The sequence below is a fragment of the Hemicordylus capensis genome, chromosome 3, assembly GCF_027244095.1.
Source record: "Hemicordylus capensis ecotype Gifberg chromosome 3, rHemCap1.1.pri, whole genome shotgun sequence".
Taxonomy (NCBI): domain Eukaryota; kingdom Metazoa; phylum Chordata; class Lepidosauria; order Squamata; family Cordylidae; genus Hemicordylus; species Hemicordylus capensis.
Genome location: NC_069659.1, coordinates 221,600,116 through 221,626,363, shown reverse-complemented (window position 1 = coordinate 221,626,363; position 26,248 = coordinate 221,600,116). Strand labels below are relative to the sequence as shown.

Sequence of the window (26,248 nt, the reverse complement as noted above, 5' to 3'; positions counted from 1 at the left end):
TCCAATTTTCCCAGCAACTGGGAACCTAACCACCAATTCCCCATTGACTCAATGCCTCGGTATTCACAGTTTCTTAATCATGTAGTGGTTACATCTGGTCTTCTGATAGTCACTGAATATTACTACTCCCCTTGGAACTTGGATAAATACGATAGGAAAGTTTATCCAGCAAAGGCATAGGATGAAGTTTGGGAGAAGTGCCATGCATGTTGCCATAAGTTCCTTGGAGGAAGGATAGGATAAAAATATAACAAAAACAAGATGACTCTTCTAAGGGTAGGAAGGCAGAATAATTCTAAGAAGCGAAGACAATAATTACACTAAAGATACAGAACACCATGACAGACTTCAGTATTAGACAACTGGCCTTATCGGAACTCATCCTTGTACTTTATTGAAATTCAACATATCAGATTATCTAGTAGTTGGAGCACCCTGCCTCTCATCGGTCTCCTTGTTTCTCTTTGACCTCTCATAATTTCCTTACTCAAAAAACATGACCACAAGTTCAGGAGCCAGCGTGGTGTAGTGGTTAGAGTGCTGGATTAGGACCGGGGAGACCCAACTTCAAATCCCCATTCAGCCATGAAACTAGCTGGGTGACTCTGGGCCAATCACTTCTCTCTCAGCCTAACCTACTTCACAGGGTTGTTGTGAAAGACAAACTCAAGTATGTAGTACACTGCTCTGGGCTCCTTGGAGGAAGCGGGATATAAATGTAAATTAATAATAATAATAATAATAAACCACTGAATATCTATGACTTTCTCTTTGTTTTCTGACTCAGCATTCCATAACATGTAACTTTTTATGCAGCAACAAAACCACTGCTTCTTCCCATGGTCTTGTCCCATCTTTCCCACTAGTTACTGAGGAAATCAGTTTGCAACATCTTCGCAAGCAAGCACACTTTTCATGCAGCAGATGTTCATTCAATGGCTTCTGAGCCCAAAGGCTACATATTTTATCCCAATGTTGAAGGCCTAATTCTACAGGCATGCCTAGAAAGTCACAACCTGTCACCTTATTCAAGACTCCACTTTGTGCTCTACCGAAGGCAGCACAAGTCACCCTCAGTCGTGTGCAAAATTACATTGAATGGGATGCTGCAAAGGGACAAATCCAACACAGAACCAACTCACAAACCTGTTTTAGATTGTAGTCTTCTTGGAACAGGGACCTGGCCTTTTTGCTTATTTTACTCTGTAGAATGCCTGGTACATGAATTGTAACACAATTAATTGGTTAACAGGCATGTTTTTCCTAAGTGAAAATCTCTTACAGGCAGAGGTCCTACCCTAGCAGGGTTCTTCCTAGACCGCATTGACTTTGCAGAATCAAGGTCAAACATAAAGCACTGTCAAATCCTATTTGCTGTAGCAGTATTGGCATAGCACTATATTCTTAATACCATCTAATTACCTGTAACATATACATTTAATTTACACCATGAGGGCACTTCTTCAGATAAGCTCTTTATTCTACACCTGCTTAATCTCCTGAGAGTTTCTTAGCTAGCCTTCCATTATGGGATTAAGAAACTTTATTTATTAACTTTATTTTAAATGCAAGTACAGAAAGATTGTTTTTCTTCTTCTGACCTCCTCCCCGTCCCCCACCCAACATCACTGGAATCCTTCGGAACTGTCCAGTCTAGATCTCTATAGGATCAAATACACTTTTATTTGCATGTTTTTAGCCAATCAACCGCAGAAAGTCTGGAGTGTAGAGATGTCTAGGCATCTACCCATTGTCCTGAGCACAATATACGATGTACAGAACTGGAAGGGCCCCTGGATTCATCTAGTACAATCCCCTGTGTTAAGCAAAACTTTTTGCACCAAAGCACACCTGCCTTTAAGCCCCTTAAGGATTAAACATTAGAGCTGAGGCAAAGGGGAGGAAACTTTGTACAAAACCTTTAATGTGTAACACACTGAAAATGGCCATAATAACTTTAATGAAATAACACAGGGCTGTGCAGTGGGTTCAGAGACTGAAAGCAGAGGGGGCAGTGTCTTGACATCCTCACTAACAATACACCCGCACACCAGGAAGGGGTGTCGCCATTGCTGAGAATTTACTGAGCTCTGCAGTGGTTATTGCACAAAGGGTGGGGCATAATTTCTGCCAGTGGCTCAGGACACTTCTGAAGGAAGAGAACTTTGGCAAAAAAAATGGCCTCCCCCACAATGCAATAACCATTGGAGAGCTCAACAAGCTCTCCACAGCGGAGATTCTTCTTCCTGGTGTGTGGGCACATGATTACTGAGGATTTCGGCCACTAAGTACTAACTCAGCCAAACCTTTGCGTCTCCAATACAAGCAAAACACAGGTATATGTGTGTACAAACAGGTAGGTACACACACACTTAGACTGACAATTGAAGCAAAACCCTCACTATTCATTTCATTGCTTCAGTCACTATCAGCCTCCAGCTGCACTTGCATTTCTTCCAAAGAGTCAGATGACTTGCTACACTGCAGCTGCATGTAATGTTAGCTCAACAATTGCTTCCCTGTTGCAATGAACCCTTGGGTGGGGGTGGGGGCCTGCAATGCAGAGGGGGAAAGAGAGAAAGAGAGTGTAATCCTTCAACTGACAGGCATTTTTCTCGAAAATAATCCCCAGTTCCTCCCCGCTCCTCCAACCAGTGTTCCAGAAATGTTTTTACCTTGCAAACACAGGTAGAGTACCCTGAGAGGATGGAGGCGGGGGACTTTCAGAGCAAAAATAGTTGGAAAGAGAAGACTAAAATGTCTGTCTCTCTCCCCCTCTCCCCCCCCCCCACCCGGGCATTCTGTAATTGATATCAGCCACCAGGGTAATGTAGCACAGTTTAGTCTTAAATTGTCTCTCCTTTGCTAAATACTCTCTTTCTTACTTTCTCTACTTTAACCACCCATTGCCACACTAAATCTTGCCATTTTCTGCATTCTGCTGGAAGGTGTTATAGAGACTGGAAATTTAATAGCTTCCTGATTAGGACCAGCCTTAGTTTCAGCTATTACACCATAATTCACCTGGAAATAGCTAGGAACAGAGTTGTGCCATCTTAACTATTATGCTCACAGTTTTCAGTGCTGGAATAGATTAAGGAATATGACACATTTGAGAACAATTTCCTGGAGACTCTCCTGACAGTCTAAAATTGTTATCTTTCAAGGTTTAAGTGTCTGAGAAATTCGAAAATATTATTTCCACAGCTAACGACTTCAGAGCTGTGAGCAATGGCACTCCTACTGTCCATTCTAAAATGACAGCATTCCCCCCCGCCCGGCCCACATAAGCAGTGTGCCATTCTTTTTCAATGGAGAGGGGAAGAAAGAAAAAAGAAAGAAAATAGTGTTACCCTCCGCACATCTTTTCCAAAGGTTTCACTGTAGCTGGTTCCAAGTATTTCAAATTGGACATAGGGATTGGCACCATCTTCTCTGAACTCCATAGCACCTGTGAGTCCAGTGATATGGCCCTAAGGAAACAATGTCAGAATTTTTAGGACCCATTTAAAATTTGGTTTCTCAAAGCACATTTTACACCTGTATAAAGTATCTTGCAAATGTATGAGATTAATATGAACCTAGCATCATCCACTAAATACTCAACACTAGCCCACTACAGTCTACAGACTGAGGATAGTATCTTGTGGGGGGTGGGGTGGGGTGAATAGATAATATTGGCCACGACCAAGATTTGAAAGTGCTATGGAAACTCTAACTTGTACAAGAACTGCCAACAGAACAAAAGTAGAAAATGTTTAATTTAGATCAAAAATGGAATTTGTGCAGAGGGCCTGAGCAGACACAATGCTTAACTATGGTTTGTTTTCTGCTTCTGAAAATTATCATATTAAAAATTGGTCACAGCCTAGAATGTGAAACCATGGTTTGTGTTATAGCTGGTTAAGAGTTACTACAGGTTACTCACCTGTAATGTTGGTTCTTCTAGTGGTCATCTGTCCTTTTACACTAATGGTCTATGCACCTGCGCAGAGACCTCGTCAGAATCTAACAAGCTCAATTCTACTGCTTTGGGCGGGAACCCCGCCTCCAGCCGCCATATGCGGCTGTGCCACTCCTCATCCCCTCAGTTATGGAGTCCAGCTTCAGTGAACCCCACGGGGAGGATGGAAGGATGTGTAAAAGGACAGATGACCACTAGAAGAACAAACGTTACAGGTGAGTAACCTGTAGTTCTTTGACGTGGTCTCTGTCTTTTACACTAATGGGCGCATAACAAGCTAGCACCCAAGGAGGAGGGAAGTAACAGAAGCAATATATAATCTGCCAGAAATTTTATTTCAGAAACAAACTTATCCACTGAAAATCGACTGCAGGACACTCCTGCCAAATACAGCATCATTTTGTGCTCTGAAATCAATTGCATAATGACATATAAATGAATGTGGCTTGGCCCAGGTAGCTGCCTGGCATATAGCATCCAATGGGACCGATCAAGCATCCAACAGCATGATCAAAGGCTATGGAGGCTGCCACAGACCTAACAAGAGTGTGCCTTAACCGTCGTAGGCAACTGTTTATGAGCCAATTGGTAATAAAGCTCAATTGTGGACACAATCCACCTAGACATGGATTGGGCTGAGACTTGTAGACCTTTACGTGGTCCATCTTATAGAACAAACAAGGCAGTGGACTTCCTCCGCTCAGCAGACCTCTGAACACAGAAGGATAATACCCTTTGAATGTCCAAACAGTGTAACCTCCTTTCCGTATCCGTAGAAGGATCTGGAAAAACCACGGGCAAAGTGAGCAGGGATGAGTGGTGAAACATAGACATCACCTTGGGCAGAAACTGGACATCTGACCTAAGCATGACTTTGTCCTTATGGAATTGCAGATACGGCTTGTCAACCCTTGGGGCTCTCAACTCACTGACCCTCCTGGCAGAGGTAATGGCCACCAGAAAGGTGGCCTTCCAGATAAGGAGATGAGGATCAATTGAGGCCAAAGGCTCGAACAGTGGTTGGAGCAGACCAGCTAACACCACTGACAGGTCCCAGGCAGATGACATGACCGGATCGTCTGGGAACATATGCGTTAAACCTTTTAGGAAACTTTTAACTACTGGGTCCTTAATCCAAGAAGCTCGGTCATTGGGAGAATGCACCACAATGGCCGCTAAATACAATGGAAGGAAAGGAAGGAAAGCTTAAGGAAGGAAAGCTTTAACCCAGACTCCTTAAGTGACAACAGATAATTTCATATATCTTGTACAAATGGATTACATGCATCAAACCCCTGTAGGGAAGCGAATGAACAGAAACAAGTCCACTTGTGATTGTAGGCCTTGCACGTGGACTGCTTCCTGGCAGCCACCAAAAGTTCCTTAAGTTTCAATGGGAAGTCGGCAAGACCTTCCATGCTGTCAGATGGAGAGTCTGAACACCCGGGTGGAACACCCAACCCTCCTCCTGCGACAACAGGGCTGGTAAGGCCAGCAGTCGTATCCAGTCCACCACCAAGTGGTTCAGGATCGGAAACCATGAGCTCCTGGGCCACCATGGGGCTATTAGAATGGCCCTGGCTTGATCTACCTGTACTTTGCTCAGGACCTTCAGAAGAAGGGGAAATGGGTGGGGGGGAGATAGATAGATAGATAGATAGATAGATAGATAGATAGATAGATAGATAGGAGAGGACCTGTCCAGGACAGGACAAAGGCATCGCCCAGAGAGCCCTCACCTACCCCTCCCCTGGAGCAATACTGGGCACATTGAACACTGTCCTGGGAGGCGAAGAGGTTCAGTGTGGGAGCACCCCATTTCACAAATATGCCCCTGAGGACAATGCGGTTCAACACCCACTCGTGGGAGACCACCTTCATTCTGCTCAGGGGTCCACTTGGACAATCAAGGAGCCCTGTATATGAACCACCTGGGGCAACACCACATGTGCCATGCACCAATGCCAAAGGTCCAGGGACAGGATCAGAAGACTCCTTGAGGACATCCCTCCCTGTCGATTGACACAGGCTTTTGCCAACATATTGTCTGTTTGTATGGTCAGAGAGTGGTCCCCGATTATGGGCAGGAAGCCCTTGAGGTCACTGAAAATGGCCAACAGCTCCAAATAACTGATGTGATGGGAGCGCACCCTGGGGGACCAACTGGAGCGCAGCCCTTCCAGGTGCGCTCCCCACCCGAGCTCCGAGGCATCTGTCATGATCAGCCCACGGGAACTGGGAGTCCAAAAGAGGGCACCGTAGTTTAGATATTGGAACTCAGTCCACCATTCTGCCGTGGCCCATATCCATCGAGGAGGAGTGCATTCTAGATGGCCTGGATCCCAAAGGGGATCAAACACATCCAAAAACCACCTCTGGATAATCTGCATGCGAAGGCATGCCTGCGGTAGTACGTACATGGTGGCTGCCAAGTGACCCAACAGACATTGAACTGAGCGCAGAGATTGTGGGCCTCCTGCCAGGAAGTTCATGGCTAACCCCTTGAGAGTACATATACGGGCATCAGGAAGAAAGACCTTCTCCAAGGCTGTATCGAATGTCAGCCCTATGAACTGAGTCCTGTAGGTCGGTTCCAACTGAGATTTCTTGAAATTGATTTGAAAACCTAAACCCTGCATGGTGTCCTCTACGAACTCTAGGACCTTCAGAACCGCCCACCTAGTGCTCACCACAATAAGCCAATTGTCTAAGTATGGCAGCACCTGCAACCCCCTCTCCTGCAGGAAAACCACCACAGCGGCAAGGCATTTCGTAAAAACCCCTGGTGCCATCGTAAGGCCAACCGCAAAGTTTTGAATTGATAGGGGATTCCCCCCTATCTGGAAGCGCAAGACGTGCCAATGTTGAGGGCAAATTAAGATGTGGTAATATGCATTTTTTAAGTCCATCCACATACATTTCTCCAATATTGACATGATGGGTGGTATCGATAGCATCCAAAACCTTTTGTACAAAAGATGCTTATTCAGGGCCCTGAGGTCCAGTATAGATCTCCGACCTCTGTCCGGTTTTGGCACTATAAAGTACCAGGATTAGAAACCGGGACTGTCCAGATTGGTGACCCTCTCAATTGCATCTTTTAAATAGGAGCTCTGTGATTTCTTGATCCAACTCTGGAGTGGATGGAGTAGTCACAACGCCAGACATGGGTGGCATGCTGTTGAACTTGAGGGCATAGCCCAAATGTATAACTATAAGAATCCACTGATCCATAGTCACTCTGTCCCAGCTCATGGAAAATGGGGCTAGATGAGTCCGGAAGCGCCCCAAGTCATTGTTCCTTCTGAAAAGAACCCGGGCATTACTTTTGGAAGGAAGGTTTGCTTGGCTGTGATCCAGACTTGAACTTGGGCTGGAATTTGTTGCTCCAAAAGGAATGCCTGGAAGGAGAGTGCTGTCGAGATGAGGCCTTGTGTTGTTGATACGGTGACCACTTGGAAGTCTTGTGTGGTTTCATGTTTGGGGATGGGTAGGACCTGGAGCATGCCGTGCTTTTCAACTTCTGCACCTTCTGGAACATGTCATCTGTTTCTTCTGCAAACAAGCTGGAGCCCTCAAAGGAAAGGCCCTCTACCCTAACCCAGGCCTCATAGTTCAATCCCGAAAAACAAAGCCAGGCATGCCATCTAAGCACCACGGATGTGGCCATGACTTTGGACGCTCACTCAGCCAAGTGCCTGGCTGAGTAAAGCTCCTGTTTGGCCACTTGAATAGCCTCTCGAAAGAAGGCCTTGGTCGGAGCCCTTTTGTCCGGAGGTAGGAGATCTAAAAACGGGCCCATCTTTTCCCACAAGAAGTGGTCATATCTTGTGTTATACGCTTGATAATTAGCCACTCTTAAGTGGAGGGCTGAAGCTGAATAAAGCCTTCTCCCAAATGAGTCCAATTTTCTTCCCTCTCTGTCACTGGGTGTCGACTGGCTGTGACCCCTTATTGCAAAGATGCATTGCAAAGATGCCTCCACCACGATTTAATTTGGTTTTGGATGGTTTTTCAAAAAGGTCATATCGTCCTGCAACTTTACCCTGTAGAGATTTTCCAGGCGCCGATTAGGTTGAGAAAGAGTCTTTATGACCTTCAGTAACACAGAATTGAGGGGCAATGCGGTCGGTATCTTAGCTTCTGAATCGATCAAGCTGAACAGTGGATCCAGTTCTCCTTTCTGCTGGGTACCGACACTAACACCCAGGGCCGAAGCCATACGTGTCATGTAGGCCAAGTAGAGTTTGAGATCCCCAGACAGGGAGATTGGTTTCGAATCCGACTGGATATCAAGAGGGGATGGCCCTTGTGAAGCACAGTCTGACTCATGTGAACTGGTATAATCCTCCAATTCAGGAGGAACTAGAGAGTCCTGAGCCAAGGGCGTCGAGTCTTCTGGAGAGACTGGTTTGGTAGCTGGTTCACTTGGTATTGAAGCAAGTATCTCCGCTGGCTGCACCAGGGTAGGTACAGCTGACTGTTGCAGCAGAATCGAAGGGGATGGTTTGCGATGCTCGGTACAGTCCTGGCGGGAGCACTGGGGCAAGCAGGAATGCGGCCTCCCTTCTGCATGAGATGGTGGTTGTCGCCATCCCCTTACAGTAGGGTGTGTTTCATAAGAGGAAGACTCAAAGTAATGGGAGCCGTATCTGGGCCTCCTAAATTTGGAATAGTCCGAATGATAGTCTGCTGTACCGACCGTACAATCCAGAGTCTTGGTGCCAAGTTGCATAGGAAGGCTCAACCGCCAGTAAGGGAGGTCAGTGCTCCAGTGATTGATATCAATCTGAGTAGACAGAGTCACGACAGTCCCAGGCTTGATCATGTTTATATTCAAGCAAGCGCTCCTCTGAGCCCCAGCAATCACCATAGTCTCTAAGAGGGATGGCCCTGAAGGAGCAAACGACGCTAAGGGGAATACGCTTTCCCATCTTCGATCTGCACTGAACACACTTTTAAAAGTTCATTGTTCCCTGCATAAACGCCAAAGGCTGGCCAGCCACCACGCTCCGTCTCAGCCGGGATCAGAGCTCCAAAAGAATTAAAGACCGTAAGAAAAACAAAATGGCAAGAAAAAACTGCTAACAATGCGAAGAGATAAATAAATTAAGGAGGAAAACGAAGAAGCAGGGAGGAAACAACAAGGGGAAGATCAATCCTACTCCTTGTTGAGCTGCAGACTCCACAATATTTACTGAAGTGTGGACTAAGAAAGACTGAGGGGATGAGGAGTGGCGCAGCTGGGGGGCAGGGTTCCCGCCCAAAGCAGGAGAATTGAGTTTGTTAGATTCCGACGAGGTCTCTGCGCAGGCACATAGCCCATTAGTGTAAAAGACAGAGACTACGTCAAAGAAATAACTGTACCAAGCAATACATGGTTAAGGCAATTTCTCCACTTCTCTGTTTGCAAAGTGGCAGTTGGGTCTTCCTAGCATCTCACTATACATACAAGCTGCATTCGCACACAACATGAAACTGGAGTTGAAAGGACATCTGGTTTCAGAAACTGTACGTCCAAATGCAGGCAATCACAGTTTTCTAAAAAAATGGACCTGCGGTTTCCCTCACCAAACTGTATTTTGTACCTTCGATTGGTAGTAAGTTCTGCTGCCTGGACCTCCGGTTCCACGGTGCCAGTGTTATGTCTGAACGCTGGCACCACAGTCTCCGCCTTCTGCAACGGGAGATGAGGGAGGAAGGTCTTCCCTCACTCTGGCTGCTATTGGCTGTCAGGCCTGTCCTTCAGTAAAGAAGGAAGCTCCAGCAGCCAGTTTTCCCTCCTCTCTGCAGTCGGCTCTCTGTTTTGTCCAAATTTGAATGGGAGAGCAGGGAAGGGAGTGTTTGGTGTTACGTCCAAAGGTAGCAGCTGTTTAGGGGCTGGGCTGACCTCTGCAAGCTAAGCTAAAGTTTCACCGTACATTTGAGATTTTAACCAGGATTAAGACAAATCACAATAAACACGCACCATAGCTATGTACTGTTTTCACTGGGCTTGAGTAGGGATGTGCACAAACCAGTTTGGTGGTCTATCCACAGACCGCCAAACTATTCACAGACTGCCGAACTGGTCCGAAACACCGGTGTTTGAGCTGGTTCAAAGGTGTGTGGGGTAGCTTTAAGGCACAGGGAAGGTCTCCTTACCTCCTCTGCCAAGTTTCCCCTCCAGCGCTGCTTCCAAAACCACTGTCACAGGGCCCCTTGCCACCCTGGTCAGTGTAATACCATTGCACTGGTAAAGTTGCTCATGTGAAGCACCGAGATTGAGCCCATTCCTGGTGCTGCCCCACTTGGTAGCTCAGGATTTTGCCCTGAGCTATTACCGAAGTAGAAGGGCATAAGCAAACCCTCCTACCTCAGAGGTGTGCATTTTGCTGAGGCTGCCTGTAGCCCAAGCACGCATAGAGCCGGGCACCTAGAGCACCCATCAGTGGGGAAATCCTCTAATTCACCATGCTCCTTGCGCAGTGCACTGAGGGATTTCTGGAGGCCAAGTTTCATTCCCCTGGCCTCTGGATGGCGACACAGCTCCGGGCAGAGCTGTTCATGTGGGCATGCGAGCAGTGTGGCCCAAGAGAGTGGAGAGATCATCTGAGGGGAAGGTAGGAGTGATCCTGCCTCTTGGTATACTATCCAGGGTCTTGTGGTAGCAAGCATGACTTGTCCCCTTAGCTAAGCAGGGTCTGCCCTGGTTGCATATGAAAGGGAGACTAGAAGTGTGAGCACTGTAAGAGATTCCCCTCAGGGGATGGAGCAGCTCTGGGAAGAGCAGAAGGTTTCAAGTTCCCTCCCTGGCTTCTCCAAGACAGGGCTGAGAGAGATTCCTGCCTGCAACTTTGGAGAAGCCGCTGCCAGTCTGTGAAGACAATACTGAGCTAGATAGATCAATGGTCTGACTCAGTATATGGCAACTTCCTATGTTCCTATGTTAAGGAAATGTTCATTAGGCATTGAGACAAGTATACAATCTATTTAGGGAAAGAATAGGAAAAGTCATAAACTTGTCTCGAGGCCTAATGAACATTTTTCTCTAAGTGGATATTAACTGTATTTTGAGCAGTTGGTCTTAAAAGAGTAACCAATCCTATGGCCTGTAATGACATTACTCTTGAATGTACAGATAATGTACATGAATGTACAGAGAATCCAATTAAAACAGGAAGTGCATGTGTGACAGATTAATGAATGATGCTTCACTCCTAATTCCTTTTCCTAGTCATAATATGGAATTGTGAAAGCCTGGTAGAAACTCCTCATGAACCGCACAATAGGCCCTAGCTTAAAGGGAAAAAGCAGGACTTGGCCAGGGACTGGAAAAAGGGAGAAATTGCATTTGTGGAAGGGGAAAAGATGGTAGCATTGGGGAATAATGAGAAAAGAAAGAGGAGGATGGAGCATAAGTGCACATGTTGGAAGGAGGAAGAAAAGAGTTCAACAGCAGTGGTGGTATGAAGAAGGTTGGGGGAGGAGAATCAGCACTGGGATATCTGCGTCCTGTAGTGATCATATGGAATGTTGATATCTGAGTTAGGAATTGTTCCTTCTTAGTCCTAGCTATTGGAAGGCAGTCTCATCTGTGGCCATTGGAATTTCCATGCTTTCTTTCCCTCCATCTTTTTCCCTATAAAAAGGAAGCAGGAAGAGACTACTAGCAGGCTGGTCAACAGCTCCTGCCCAGAGCTCCTTGGCCATGTCTAGAACCTGCTTCTTTTGTTTGCTCCTCCTGGACTTTCTGTGAATCTTGACAAATCTGTTCACCCATTTGCTCTTTGCTTTCTCCCTAATCCTGCAATGCTACCAACAATGTGGATTCCTAGACTTATGAAGCTTGCCTATAAGGTTGCAAGCTGGGGCTTATGTTTACTCATTTTTACCTTCTTAATAGTCTCCAGCATGGATCGACCTCCATTCCAAGGCTTGGTAGATTTCCTCATGCAGTTCAAGCTGGCCATACTGTGCCATTTTCTGTCCTCTAGCTTTCTGTGGAAGGCATTGGCCAACATGAGCACACTGTCATAGAGATAGAGGTTGGATACCTGCAAAAAGGGACCAGAGCAAAATAATTTGCAGATAAGACATTCCCTGAAGAAATCAAAAATATTTGAATATAGCAGAACAGACATAATTGCTTAGACAGATAGCTCCCATGTCAAGTCACCTCAGAAGCTATGGTGCATACAGGCCTGCTGACAACTACTGTCCAATCAACAGTAGCTGGTCAGACTTCGTATGTTTAGTTTTTGAGGCGCTTCACACGACACATGTGAAGTGCCTGACAAGGTTCTGTGGGGAGAGCAGACTCAGCCCACTCTCCTCACAGACGAGCAGCCGCTCGTAGCTGGGCAGCCGGATTGGCCGCCCACACGACTGCCGGTTCCGTCATGGAGCTGGAGGGTCTGTGGGCATCGGGGGTCACGCGGCCCCCAAAAGTTCCAGGATGCCCTGCGCAAGTGCACACGGCATCTTGGAAAGACCCCCAAAACTGGGAGGCTGCTTGCAGCCTGCTGGTTGGGGCTCTAATCGTGTGTCGCCACATGCCATGGCGACACACAAGCACAAAAACAAGGTTAACGGAGCAATCACTCCGTTAACCTCATTTAAGGAGAGCGGGATTTAATGCGGCTAGCTGCCAGGAGCTGCGTGGCTCCCATTGCAGCACATGACTGCCCAAAAGCGGGCTGGGCTCCCTTAGCCCACTTTTGGGCAATTGTGGGAATAGCCTCATTTTCTTCTACAAAGCAGAATTCAGCAACACTCATATTCTTTACTGTGTTAGGCTACACAAATGAAGATAATGAGAATCTGCAAAGGTATCACTGTGCCCGGCATACAGCCTTCACTCAGCTCCCTGGAAGCCTTTTGAATCAGGTGGTATATAAATTAAATAAAGACATAAAAATAAATAAATAGTTAAATGCAGTTATTTAAGTAACTACAAATGTGTGTATCATAGTTTTGGAGGACAATTTTTACAGCCCTGTCCAGGTTACAACAGGGACAGGCATCCTTATGGCTCCGCCCTACTAATGCAACTGCACTATGCAAACATGTTATCACTAATTCAGAGTAGATTGCTCCTGAAGAATCAAACCAGACTGACAACCAAGTGACAGGAATAGCCAAAATTTAAATGTAAGTGTGTGTGTGTGTGTGTGTGTGTGTGTGTGTGTGTGTGCTCACGAGCGAGCATGTGCAGTTCATTCTTCTGCCCAACTTCAGTTGTTGTCTCACTACTGCTTTAAAAGAAAGCAATCAAGCAAGTCTTTGTTATTCAGAGAAATCTTCCATCCTCTTTTATACTGTGCTAGTGTACTCAACAGATTTTGCTCACTTAGAAACAGATTTCACATGCAGAAGGAGAAGCAATACAATTTTCTCATGTGCCAAAAGTGAGAGACCAGATTCCCTCAGCTCCCTACTGAAATTAATTTTACACCCACACTGAACATCCATTGCAGAGTTGTCTTGGAAAAGCCAGAGTGAAAAGCATTGCATTGTCACAGGTTTTTATTGTTCTGTTCCAGTTCTTGGGTGGAGGGGGGCAGCAGAGGAAACAAAGCAGCCTTTCCCCCCCCAAAATGGATCTCTCTCTCTCTCTCTCTCAGCTCTGGGGCTGAATTCTGTTTCAGGCACACTTCCTACATGACCTCTCCATTTATTTTATTTTTTTGGACTATTGAAAATGAACTCCTTCTTTATGTGCAAGTACTGTGCCTTTTCAAGAATTCTTATTCTGAAGACTGTTCTTCCTCGACATTTTCTATTAGTAAAGATGGAAATATCTTTGTAACAAATTGCAGTTTGGGGACACTGACAGTTTTCCAACCTGCCATTTCCCTCACTGTTTACAGTCTTTGGTGTGTGCTGTCCTTTTCTCTTGTCACTCATAAACATCAGGTCTTTTCTTCACTTAAAAATTAATTTGTGCACATGCTCTGAGGCAAAAACTACTTCTCTCTCAGGTGGCTGGAACACATGCCTTTCCATCTGCTTCTACAGTTTAGTGAAAAAAAGGTAAAGGTCCAGGGGCCCTGGAAATAGCAGGAAGGACTGGTTGGGGGATCCAATAGTGAAACTGTGGGGAGGGAAATGTAGAGGAATTAGGGTTGTGCAGGAAATGAATTTTGTATTTTATTTTGAACTCAAAACAAAACACAGATGGCTGAAACATTTCGTTGAGACAGCGGTCAAACTGGTTTTTTTCGGTGAAACAAACTAGGGATGTGCAAAAAATTTCAGGCACAGAACGATCTGTGCCCGAAACGAACAATTTCGGGTGATTCGGGGCTGAACCGAATCACCCCCGATGTCCCCCGATATTTTTCAGGCACGAGCCGAATCACCCGAATTTCGGACCTGAAAAATTCGGGTGATTCGGTTCATGGCTGATTTTTGGTGATTTTTTAAAGTTTTAGTGACTTTGGGGCAGTTTGGGGGCATAGAATGGGATCTGGGCAAAAGGAGTGGGGGGGTGGTAGTGCCTAATGGGTGCAGGCTACCACCCCAATTTCAGGGGAATTGGGCAAAGGGCTGATTTTTGGTAAATTTATGAAATTTTCATGTCTTTGGGGCAGATTGGGGCAGAAAGTGGGGCCTGGGGCAGAATAGTGGGGTGGGGTGGTAGTGCCTAATGGGTAGCAGCTACCACCCCAATTTCAGGGGGTTTGGACAAAGGGGTGATTTTTTGAGAATTTTTGAGGTTTTAGTGACTTTGGGGCAGTTTGGGGGCAGAAAGTGGATCTGCCCCAAAATAGTGGGGTGGGGTGGTAGTGCCTAATGGGTGGAGGCTACCACCCCAATTTCAGGGGGATTGGGCAGAGGGCTGATTTTTTGAGATTTTTTGAAGTTTGGGTGTCTTTGGGGCAGATTGGGGGCAGAAAGTGGATCTGCCCCAAAGGAGTGGGGTGGGCTGGTAGATAGTGTCTAATGGGTGGAGGCTACCACCCAGCCCCAATTTAAGAGTGATTGGGCAGGGGGTGAATTTTGGTGAATTTATTTTTATGAGGTTTGTCTTCATAAGGTGAAGTGTGCTAAATTGATTACTTCCTCATATTATTCATAGTAATTGAAAGTGTGAAAAAGTGAAAGTGGGGTCATGAGAGTTGTTTAATTGAAAAAAATCTCATTTGCTATGATAGAATGAGAATTCACACCTCAGAACTTAGAACCCCATTAGGCACTACCACCCCACCCCACTATTTTGCCCCAGGCCCCACTTTCTGCCCCAATATGCCCCAATCTGCCCCAAAGACATGAAAATTTCAGAAATTTACCAAAAATCAGCCCTTTGCCCAATTCCCCTGAAATTGGGGTGGTAGCCTGCACCCATTAGGCACTACCACCCCACCCCACTCCTTTTGCCCAGATCCCATGCTATGCCCCCAAACTGCCCCAAAGTCACTAAAACTTTAAAAATTCACCAAAAATCAGCCCTTGGCCCAACTGCCCTGAAATTGGGGTGGTAGACTCTACCCATTGGGCACTACCACCCCACCCCAAAATTTTGCCCCTGGGCCCCTTTTTACCCCCCGAATCGATTCAGATTCAGATTAAATCCGAATCCGAACCGAATCAAGGGTGATTCGGGTGACCCAGATTCGGGCACAAAACAGAACAGGGGTGATTCGGTTCGGGTCCGAGCCGAATCACCCGAAAACCTGAATTGCACACCCCTAAAACAAACACAAAGCATTTTGAGTGATTTGCCCATACGGAATAATGGGGAAACTTGAAATACCCCATTGTTCCCCATGGGGAACTCCTAAGGACACCAAAGTGCATGGTGTGGTAGGGCATGATGGTGCTACACACCACCCAACCCACAAAAGAAATGGGCAAGCAGGTGATTTAAAATAAACTAGCTGACCCCGCACAGAGCATCTGTGAAGTCGTGCCCTGAGCCTGTGGAATACCCACTGCCACACAACTCTCTTGCTCACTCTCTCCCCCCCCCTGCAACTCTCTCACTCTCTCTGTCCCCCTGCAACTCTCTCGCTCGCTCTCTCCCCTGCAATTCTCTTGCTCGCTCTCCCCCCCCACAACTTGCTCTCTCTCCACACAGCTCGCTCACTCGCACGCTCCCCCGCAGCTCTCTCCCTCCCCCCCAATTCTCTTGATCACTCTCTCCCCCCGCAACTTGCTCGCTCCCCACACAACTCGCTCACTCGCTCGCTCCCCCTGCAACTCTCTCACTCGCTTGCTACCCCCGCAATTCTCTTGCTCGATCTCCCCCCCACAAGTCTTTCACTTAGCTGTGTCAACCTGTCATTGTCCAACTGTCCTTCAGTCTCAATTTCTCCTCCGGCAGGTGCAGGCGGGCAATTGCAACGTGTTCTGAGGCGGCCAACTGCCAGCCACCCCCTTCTGCCAAACTCGCTGGCACTTGCTGATGTGGCCCAATGAAAACTCCCTCCCTCCAACCAACCCCAGTCGGCAAACTTCCTCCTGACGGCGGGTGTGGCTGGCGGGCACTAACAACAGCCTCCCTACCGCCCACTTTCTGCAGCGCCCTCGTTCCGGCCTCAAGATCCTTGGCACATTTTGAGGTGGCAAACCACCACCTGCCCCCATCTGCCGAATTCCCTGGCGCTTTATGTTGCAGCCCTCCACAAACTGTGTCCCCAGTCTCCAAACTCCCTGCTTCACAACCCCAGCCGGCAAACTCCCTGGCTTTCAGACTCCTCTCTGGCTGCTGCCTTCTTGCTTTCCAAACTCTTGCACTGTCAGCCAATCGCTTCCCCCGCCTCTGTCAGCCAATTGCCTCCTTTTCTCCTCCACGACCTGTCAGCCAATCTCCTCCTTTCTGCCACAGCCCCACGCATGGCCCGTCTTGGAGAATTAATAATATAGATTTTTAACCTTTCCCCCAAACCCGTATAGGATCCTATGGGAATCTGTCCCTCACAATACAGAACACAGATTTCAAACACAGTCCAAAAGTAGACAAAAAAGAATGACTGGCCCAGAATCCACTGCCAGCCACAGTGCCTGCACTGCAGTAACATCATTGGCAAAGGTTGCTCTTTCACCCACAATTATGACTCCTTATGGTACTTTCTAGCATTGCAACAGCTGCCACAGCAGCACCCTTAAAAGCAAGCATAGCCATAAGCTCAACTAGAGCAACTTCAGCCACATTTTGACTGAGTACACCTTGCAATGCAGATTGCAGAACAGAACAGAGCAGTGACTGCAACACAAGTTAATTTCAAGGCCAGACATGGAGCTCATCAAAGTAATCACCAAAAAATATTACAGAGAGAGAGAGAGAGAGAGCTACCACTGTCAAATTTGCAGGCCGTTAACACGCCTCCGGGGGTGGTGGTGGGTGGCTTCTTTAAGAGTAAATGGAGCCGGTGCTCCATGCCACCCAGGAGCCCCCGCGGCGGGGAATCGCCTCCGCCACTCACCTGGCTCCCAAGGAGGCAAGCGCCCACCAGCGGCCTCTTAAGGAGGCCGCCCCCCGCCCACCCCCGGAGGTGGCTCGTGCCTGCTCACCACAACATTATCTTAAAAACAAAACAAACCACAACTCAAGGAAGGAAGGCACCCAAGTCCTGCCTTTGTCAATCTGAGATCCAGCAAAACCAGATAGTTATAGCAGCAATAGCACAGCATATTATACTCAGTGCTGACAAGAAAACCACAAAATCAAACCTTTCTTGATTCCTTCCTTCTCTCCTCCTGATGTATCCTCTTCAAGAGAGGCACACTATAAAGTGCTCTCTCTGCCTTTCAGTCCCTTTGAATACATGTTGAAATCCCCTCCAGAAGTGTTCCCACTCCTCCCAGCCAATGGGGGCACAGTTGCCCATGACAACACTTGATTTCTATAGCAAGCCAACCAATCAGCAAGAGATCAAAAGCCAATCAGAAGCCAGTGCCAGAAAACCAATCAGCAAGAGAAAAACAGGCCTCCAAAATGGAACACAAAAGGTTGAAACGTTTCGATCGAAATGGAGTTGGTTGGTTGCTTTCGAGCTCAAAACAGGCCCTTTATTTAGAGGGTGTTTTGTTTTAAGTTTGAAACACTGAAAATGGCCCATTTAGAGTAAAAACATTTTGCAAATCCTTAAGAGGCATTTGACAGTGCTGATGGAAGAGCATAAGATTGCAATTGTGTAACGCTTGTACTACAGGAGGAGAGCTGGTCTTGTGGTAACAAGCATGACTTGTTGTCCCCATAGCTAAGCAAGGTCTGCCCTGGTTGCATATGAATGGGAGACTTGATGTGTGAGCACTGCAAGATATTCCCCTCAGGGGATGAAGCCACTCTGTGAAGAGCAGAAGGTTTCAAGTTCCCTCCCTGGCTTCTCCAAGATAGGGCTGAGAGAGATTCCTGCCTGCAACCTTGGAGAAGCCGCTGCCAGTCTGTGAAGACAATACTGAGCTAGATAGACCAATGGTCTGAATCAGTATATGGCAGTTTCCTATGTTCCTATGTTCCTAAGAACTGGCATGATGGGACTATAGAACTAGTTTGCCCATATAATATTCACCGGTAACCCAGTTAGACTAGCACTTAGTAGGGTTGCAATGAAGGCCTTGGAAAGGATATTTAGATGCCATGACGTGTCTACACCTACAAAGATTAGAATCTTTTGGACAATGGTTTTCCCCATGACACTCGATGGATATGAAAGCTGGACTTTGAAGAAGCAAGATAGAAAAAGCATTTATGCTTTTGAACTTTGGTGCTGGAGAAGTCTTTTGAGGATATCATGCAGAGCCAGAAAAACAAAAAAATGGATCATAAAACAAATCAATCCAGAATTTTTACTTGAGGCACAAATGACCAGGCTCAAACTATCATACTTCGGACACATTATGCAAAGACCCAGCTCCCCTGAGGAGTCCATAATTCTGGGGAAAGTTGAAGGAAAGAGAAGAAGAGGGTGACCAGCAGCAAGGTGGATGGACTTGATTACGACAGCAATGAATGCACCACTGAGATACCTTAAAAGCCAAGTTGAAGACAGATCATCCTGGAGAGAATCTATCTATGTGGTCGCTAAGAGTCGTCACTGACATGACGGCGCTCAATCAATCAATCAATCAATCAACATAGATAATCAAACATTTCTTAACAAAAGCAATTAACAGTGCTGAACAATTTTAAGAAATCAGTATACTATCCAATCTATTTCAGTCCTTTTGTCAGAGACTAGCCAGGGGTGGATCGGGGACTATGAATTACTTTTAGTGCAAACTCAACTGGTCAGCAGAGGGGCTTTTCAAGGCTCAGACTGCACCCCCTCTTTCTCTCATATTCTTTTATTGTCATTTCCTAATTCTCCCCCACTCAGTATCTTCCCATCTTTTGCCAATACCAGAGTGGTATACCTGGTTATGTTTCTCCTCACAACAACCCTGTGAGGTAGATTAGGTTGAGAGAGAAATGACTGGCCCAGAGTCACCCAGTGAGTTTCATGGCTGAATGGGGATTTGAACTCAGGTCTCTCTGGTGTTAGTCCAACACTCTAACCACTATACCACATGGCTCTATATGCCTGAAATTCTTTTAGAAAGCAGTTTCACATCACTCAGATCCTCTTCTCTCCAGCAACATACGCCAAGCATTCAATCCTGAAAGCCTACTTAAATTTTTGAAGCACATCTCACTGAATCAATCAATCAGTCAATCCAGTTCAGGATCAAACTAATTTCCCTTGATTTCTTGTTGTGCTTCTTTAACTATATTTATTTTATTATTTTTATTTAGAATATTTCTATACCACTTTTCAACCGTGACCACCACAACAGTTCTCAATGTAGTCTGTGTAGAAGGAGAAGATGGCTCCCTGTCCCAAAGGGCATCACAATCTAAAAAGAAACGCCAGGGAGACACTACCAGCAGCTACTGGGAGTGTTGCAATGCTGGGATAAATAGGAACAGTTGCCCTCCACCTGCTGAATATAAGAGTCATCCTTTAACTGGTGCCTCTTTGCCTGGTTCAAGGATCAATATAGCCAGAATCTTACCAGCCATCACTCCTCCATTTAAGGTGATGTTCATAATTTCGCATTGGTGCTAGCTCAAATCTTTAAATCCCTTTCAGGGGCACTGTCAATTACTGAATCACAGAAAACAACATGTTCCCCAAATGCAGCTCTTCTAATGTCATAAATGGTATTTACTGCATCCCAGTTTTGCTGCCAGGACTTGTGGTGCTGTGAAGAGAAACAAGCTTGTTTACACTTGTTACCTCAAGCACCACCACAAATTTCAATTTGCTGCTGACTCTCAAACCCCCACCGTACATGCAGATACTTTGTGATATGGAATTCATGTAAATTGCTGAACCATCATGCGGGGACTTCCCAGGTGGTCTCAGGCATGAGAACATGAAAAATTAAGGAATTATCTTTGGAGCATTGTGCTAGGATTGGTAGGAGAGAAACACTGAGGAGAAAACAAGGTCAGAGACTTGTTTTCTTCAGGTTTTTCTTACTTGTGCTGCACTACAGATTTCCCCTGCACTGGGGAATGAGAAATACCTTCCTGTAATAAAAGTGAGGGGGGAGGGAAACCTAAAGAGCCAGGGACCTTTTTCTTCAAGGCAGGGACCTTCGCCATGCAATCTAGGTGTTATGGGAGCTCCTTCCAATACTATAAAGGTAAAGTGTTTTGTTTTAGACTCCATTTTTAAAAAAACCTTTATTCACAGTGGCCTTCAATTTGCATAGAGAGTCTCTGTGTCCAAGTTCTGTTATCAGCCGGCCTCCATTTTAAGCCTGCCTTTTGGTCTCAGTTCCTTACTGCTTTTATCATTATCTTTTGTATTTGAATGGTGTACTGTTTAGCAATATTGTCTGCTACCTTGAGCATAGAAAAGGCAGGACAGAAATATTTCAAATAAAGGAATGAATGAATGAATGAATGAAAGAATGAATGTCAGAAGTTCTGGCCCATATGCGCAGAGTGCATACTGTAACTCCTCTTCCCTCCAACACTGCCTAGCTTGGAACTGAGTCAGTACTGACATGGAGAGTTGCTTGCCATTTGTCAGAGTTTCTGACACTGTATCTACAGTAAAGGAAGAAACTCTGTCTAGGGAAGGACAGATTCAATAATCTCTCTACAGTGCTGCAGCAACTCCCATGCTACAAATATTATATTAGAGGGAGCCCTCAGCGTGACATCAAGCATGCCTATGGGCTGGTCCATATGTGCAAGTTTATTATTTGATTACTGTGGCAGGCAGTGTTCCTTCTAACAGGTATTCCCAGATGTTGTTGACTACAACTCCCAGAATCCTCAGCTGCAGTGGCCTTTGGCTGGGCATTATGGGAGCTGTAGTCCACAATATCTGGGATTCCCTGTTAGAGGGTACACTAGTGGCAGGTATGAATAACCCATCACAGATTGAGGGTTGTATTTTGTATGCATGCATGTCATATTATTATTATTACATTTATATCCCGCTCATCCTCCAAGGAGCCCAGAGCGGTGTACTACATACTTAAGTTTCTCTTTCACTACAACCCTGTGAAGTAGGTTAGGCTGAGAGAGAAGTGACTGGCCCAGACTCACCCAGCTAGTATCATGGCTGAATGGGGATTTGAACTCGGGTCTCCCCGGTCCTAGTCCAGCACTCTAACCACTACACCATGTTGGCTCTCCAAAATAATAATTCCAAAACTCAGTTGTATACTTAGTGTTGTATTATAGCCAAAACATGGAGCCTGAAAGACAAAGGTCCCAAAAGGTTTATATTGTTAACACTCTAAGAGCAGCTATGATGACACAGAAGAATATGATGTTAAGCAGAGCTGTAACGATGATGGTGATCAGGGAACAGGAAGACATTTTTCTCACTAAATTCAAGAGGGGAAAACTTGCCCAAACTTATGAGCAGCAATTGATCCTATCTCAGGTCTATGCTTCCTGAATATTTGATGTTGTAGAGTGTCAGGTCTGTCTATCTAGAGGTGAAGCATGCATTCACCAGGTGAGCAGGCAATCCACTGAACTAGTAGGCACTGCAGGCAGACAAGAATATTCTCACAGCTGATCGAGAGCTAAACCTGAGATTTTTAGTAGGATCAGGTAGAACCCCATTGACTTTTTGTCCTACCCAACTGCTGCTGAATGAGTAACTGCAGTGCTGCCTTATGGCCATCCACAGCAGTGGCTCTGAAGTGCAGCAGATATCAGGACAGCAGTTCCCTCCTCCATCAAGCCATCCTTGTGGTGTAGGAACAAGGCGTTTGGGTCTCGCTTCCAGAGTCCTCGGCTGAAGGCCCCATTTCATGAACATGGACAGTTGCTCTTCCTGTGAGCTACTTTGCCCTCTGGCAGGAGGCCACTGTGGGAGGGCTGGAGTTCCCAATCTGATTCTGTTTTAACTGGCCCAAAGCAAGCTAAATGGCTCAAGCTCAGGAGAACGTTGTGGCAGCCAGACCTATTCTGGTGAAAAGTAAGGCGAAGGGGGAAAGAGAGCGATGGCGGGTTTCCATTCATAAGCATGCTGATTTTAATAGATAAGCAATCAATTGTGTATTCATGGCAGTTTCTGCTTTTAATCCTGTTTCTGAGATAGTTTACTTGAGTGTGCTTGTTGAATATTATAACTTTATATAATGAATTTCTGTCCCATTCTTTAGTTAAAAAAAACCCTCAGAGGAGCAAACATTAAAAAAAAATCACCAATAAATACATAAAAACAATATAAATTAAGAGCAGTATAGATACAAACAAAGATAGTCTGATTAAACTATACAAAGCTCAGCAACCCTTTCAAAATAATACATGCAATATTTTGATGCTTTGTTAAAAATAGTAATTGCAGATACCTATAAGAGGTAACAAGCAGCTACTGTAATGATGATAATAGTGAGGTAATAGCAACACATGGGGCATAGTCAGTTCCTAATTGCCCACATGGCTAATAGCAACCAGCGGAGCACCAACATGGGCTGTTTAGTTTGCACAGATGGCTCTCCACATGAGTGAGAGGGTGCTGCAGATGGTAAGGTACTTTCTTTCCCTGGATCACACGTCTAGCTATGTGCTAGAATGCTTTGTCAGGCATGCGGGAAGCTCCTGTCTGGGCATGCTAGAACACACAGTAGAAGAAAACATATTTACTCAATAATAATTGTATTAATATAAGCTTAAAATTTCTTAAGAAACTAGATACCCTCAAGTAAAGATTTGGTTGGATATTTCAAATCTATATATGCCCTTCAGTTGTCCCCACCCCAGCTCCTTCCTCTTTCAGACTCCTCCCGGCCATCCTCTGGACACTCCTAACCTTCCCTCTTTCCTAGGCCTTGGCTTAATTTGAAATGCCGCCTTTATAAGCTCCGGCCTCTGTCTTCTACCCTTCCTTGCTTTTGTGGCTGCTCTACTCATCATCTGTCAAGGCTCAAAGCAGCAATGATAGCCAGAGACCCTTCTGCCTGCCCTGCCTCTCCTTTCTGTGACATTATTCATTATTTATTTATTCATCATATTTCTATACCGCCTGAAATAGACATCTCTAGGCGGTGTACACAAAATCTAAACACAGTGAATGTAAAAATATAAGACAGTTAAAATTCACAAAACAAAACAAGTAAAACAACAATCTCAAAAGATAAAAACATTAAATATTTTTAATATTTTACATTATGGTAGTTAGCCAATACCTGCATAACTTTACTTAGTGCACTATAGTAAAATTCACTGAAAAAATAAACAGCTCTTTTATAATCACTTAATTGTTTTTAAACAATGTAATTGTTTTAAAATTGTTTTTAATAATTTTATTTCTTGAATATCTCAGAATGGCAAAAATCAAAAGACCATTCAGATATGTTCAGTCCATCTCACTTGACAGTCAGGTGCCGCCGCCCCGCCCAACACAGTTATTCTCAAGTACTTTGTCCATTCTAGTTTTTAAAAGTCTCAAGTGACAAGACTTGCAGTCATTTCCACTGTTTAATGGATCACCCTGTCAAGGAATATTCACTGATACTCTGTTTTGATTTCCCTTTCTTCATTTCACACACAGTTATATCCCCACCTAAACATTTTTTTCCCTCCATCTCTATTGTTTATATCCTTCAAGTAATGAGTGTCCTTCAGCCAGTTACTCCTTTTCCCCATTTTTTTTTAAACACAGAATCAACATCCTTCCAAGAGTAACAAAGATTCTGAGTAATCATGGGACACAAATTTAATCTCAGCCAAATCCCCTGGGCACTTCTCAGTGTATCAAAAACCTGACTGATAAAAAGGGCCTGGCTTGTGCTCTCTGATCAGAAAGAGATACTCTTTCATGGCATTCACAGTCACACCAACATCCTGTATTTGTGCTGCTTACAATCGCCTCATGACAATCCACAGGCCACATTCATTCATGTCAGTGTGACAACCTATTCCCCATAACTGGATCTCACAGATGATGTTGAGATGGGAAGGAAAAATATCTTTTAGCACAAAACAGCTGAGAGAGGGGCTGTGGCTTCACATGCATCCCTGTTCCTTTCAAAAGAATAAAAAGCCAACATGGTGGGTCAGGAGAAATATATTATTTGAGTGCATTCTTTCAGTACCTTCAAATATTCAGCCTGTAGCCAAGATCAAGCTTGCAGCTTAATACTGATATGCAACAAGAGTTGTTCACACAGTATCTTCCCAATACATGGTACCATACCCAAGGCAGTGGCTGGCCCAGATGTGGCCCACTGCCACTAATGTGCCAAGACTCCTTCCAGACCACCGCAGGGTACAAATTTGCCATGCAAAGGTTTTGCAAGAAGTAGAGCACTCTTGTACTAAGGGGAAGCATAGAGTGGTTCAGGTAGTGTGATGGAGAGCTATGGTTCTGTGCCAGTAGCCTATAGCACAGGATGCCTGAGATGGTGATTAGCTGAAGCAGCACAAGCTCCTCTTGTGCTGCAGCCACAACAAAATGGCTCATGCATTAATGGTGACAGGATGAGATCAAAGGAATGCTTTGATTTGTAAAACATGTTTGCATAGTGGATACTAATTCTACAACCGGTCCAGAAAAGCTACAACGGGTCCAGAATGCAGCGGCTCGCCTACTCATGGGTGCCAGAAAATATGACAGGGTAACACCTCTCCTGCAGTCATTGCACTGGTTGCCTATTCGCTACCGAGTTCAATTTAAGGTCCTGGTTTTGACCTTCAAAGCCTTGCGGGGTTTGGCACCTGTCTACCTACAGACCCACCTCTCCTATCCAGTTATACACCGTCCGGTCAGATCTTCTCAAATGGCCCTTTTGTTGGTCGCTGATTTCCAAGAGGACTGGGGCGCTAGGACCCGTGAAAGGGCCTTTTCGGTTGCTGCCTCACTTCTCTGGAACTCCCTTCCCCTTCAGATTCGTTAAGTTCCTTCCTTATTGATTTTTAAATCTCTACTGAAGACTTTTCTTTTTCGCCAGGCTTTTACCCTGTAGTTTACCTATTTGGTTTTTTTCTTTTTGTTAGTTACTTTAGTTTTTAATTTAGAATGTAATTTTAATGCTGTCTTGCTCTGTATGTTTTTGTACACTGCCCAGAGTTTTCGGAGTGGGCTGTATATTAAATGTTTCTAATAAATTTATAGATAGATAGATAGATAGATAGATAGATAGATAGATAGATAGATATAGATATAGATACACACACACACACACACACACACATAAATTCTGACAGATCCTTTGCAGTGGCTCCTGTAAATAAATACAACAGGCATGAAAAATTAAGTCTTGTGGAACAAGTGGTTCTTAACTGGCTTCCTGAAATGCCTTCCTTTGACAAACGTCTACAACACTATTACTGATTACATTTCATTCAGAGATAAGAGCAAGCAGCCTCAGAATATTCCGCTCTTTCCTCATTTCTGACTAGTGCTGCCAAGTCGCAATCAATAAACGGATCCTATGCCTTTGAATTCTCTGATGAAGAGGTGAGGGGGAAGGCAGCCACTGCTTCTCTCACCTGTTTTAACTCCAGTCCTGTGGGCTACCTTCCTCCCACCCTTCACACTGGGATTGCAAGATCACAGCCACCACCTGTTTCCTGGAATCCAGGTTGGATTCCAAATGTCCAACATGCACGGGAAGGCTTTGTTTGGGGCTCTGTTGGCTGTAACATGCTGTGCCTCATATTAGGGGTGTGTGCAGCCTGCAGTTCGAGAACTGGTCTGAATTCAGACTTTCTGATGGTCTGGCAAAACAATTTGGTCCGGCCAAACCACAAACCGGTTCGAGGCAGTGGGCGATGAGTGGCACCTTTAGAAGTCAAGACGCGGGTCCTTGCCAGTGTGACCGCCACTCTAGGCAGCT

The 26,248-nt window shown here is 45.4% G+C and overlaps 1 protein-coding gene across 16 annotated transcripts in view; it reads right to left on the bottom strand.

Moving 5' to 3' along the window:
* Positions 1–26,248, bottom strand: part of GRID1 (glutamate ionotropic receptor delta type subunit 1) — a 1,034,570-nt gene that overhangs the window by 179,290 nt on the left and 829,032 nt on the right. For all 16 annotated transcript variants that reach the window (XR_008318672.1, XM_053305288.1, XM_053305300.1 and 13 more), the window contains 2 exons: positions 11,839–12,000; positions 3,354–3,473 (listed from right to left, as the gene is read on the bottom strand). Coding sequence is in view for 15 of the 16 variants with exons in the window: in XM_053305288.1 (XP_053161263.1) it covers positions 3,354–3,473; positions 11,839–12,000 (282 nt within the window). In the remaining variant the exon portion in view is untranslated. The remainder of the gene's footprint in view (positions 1–3,353; positions 3,474–11,838; positions 12,001–26,248) is intronic.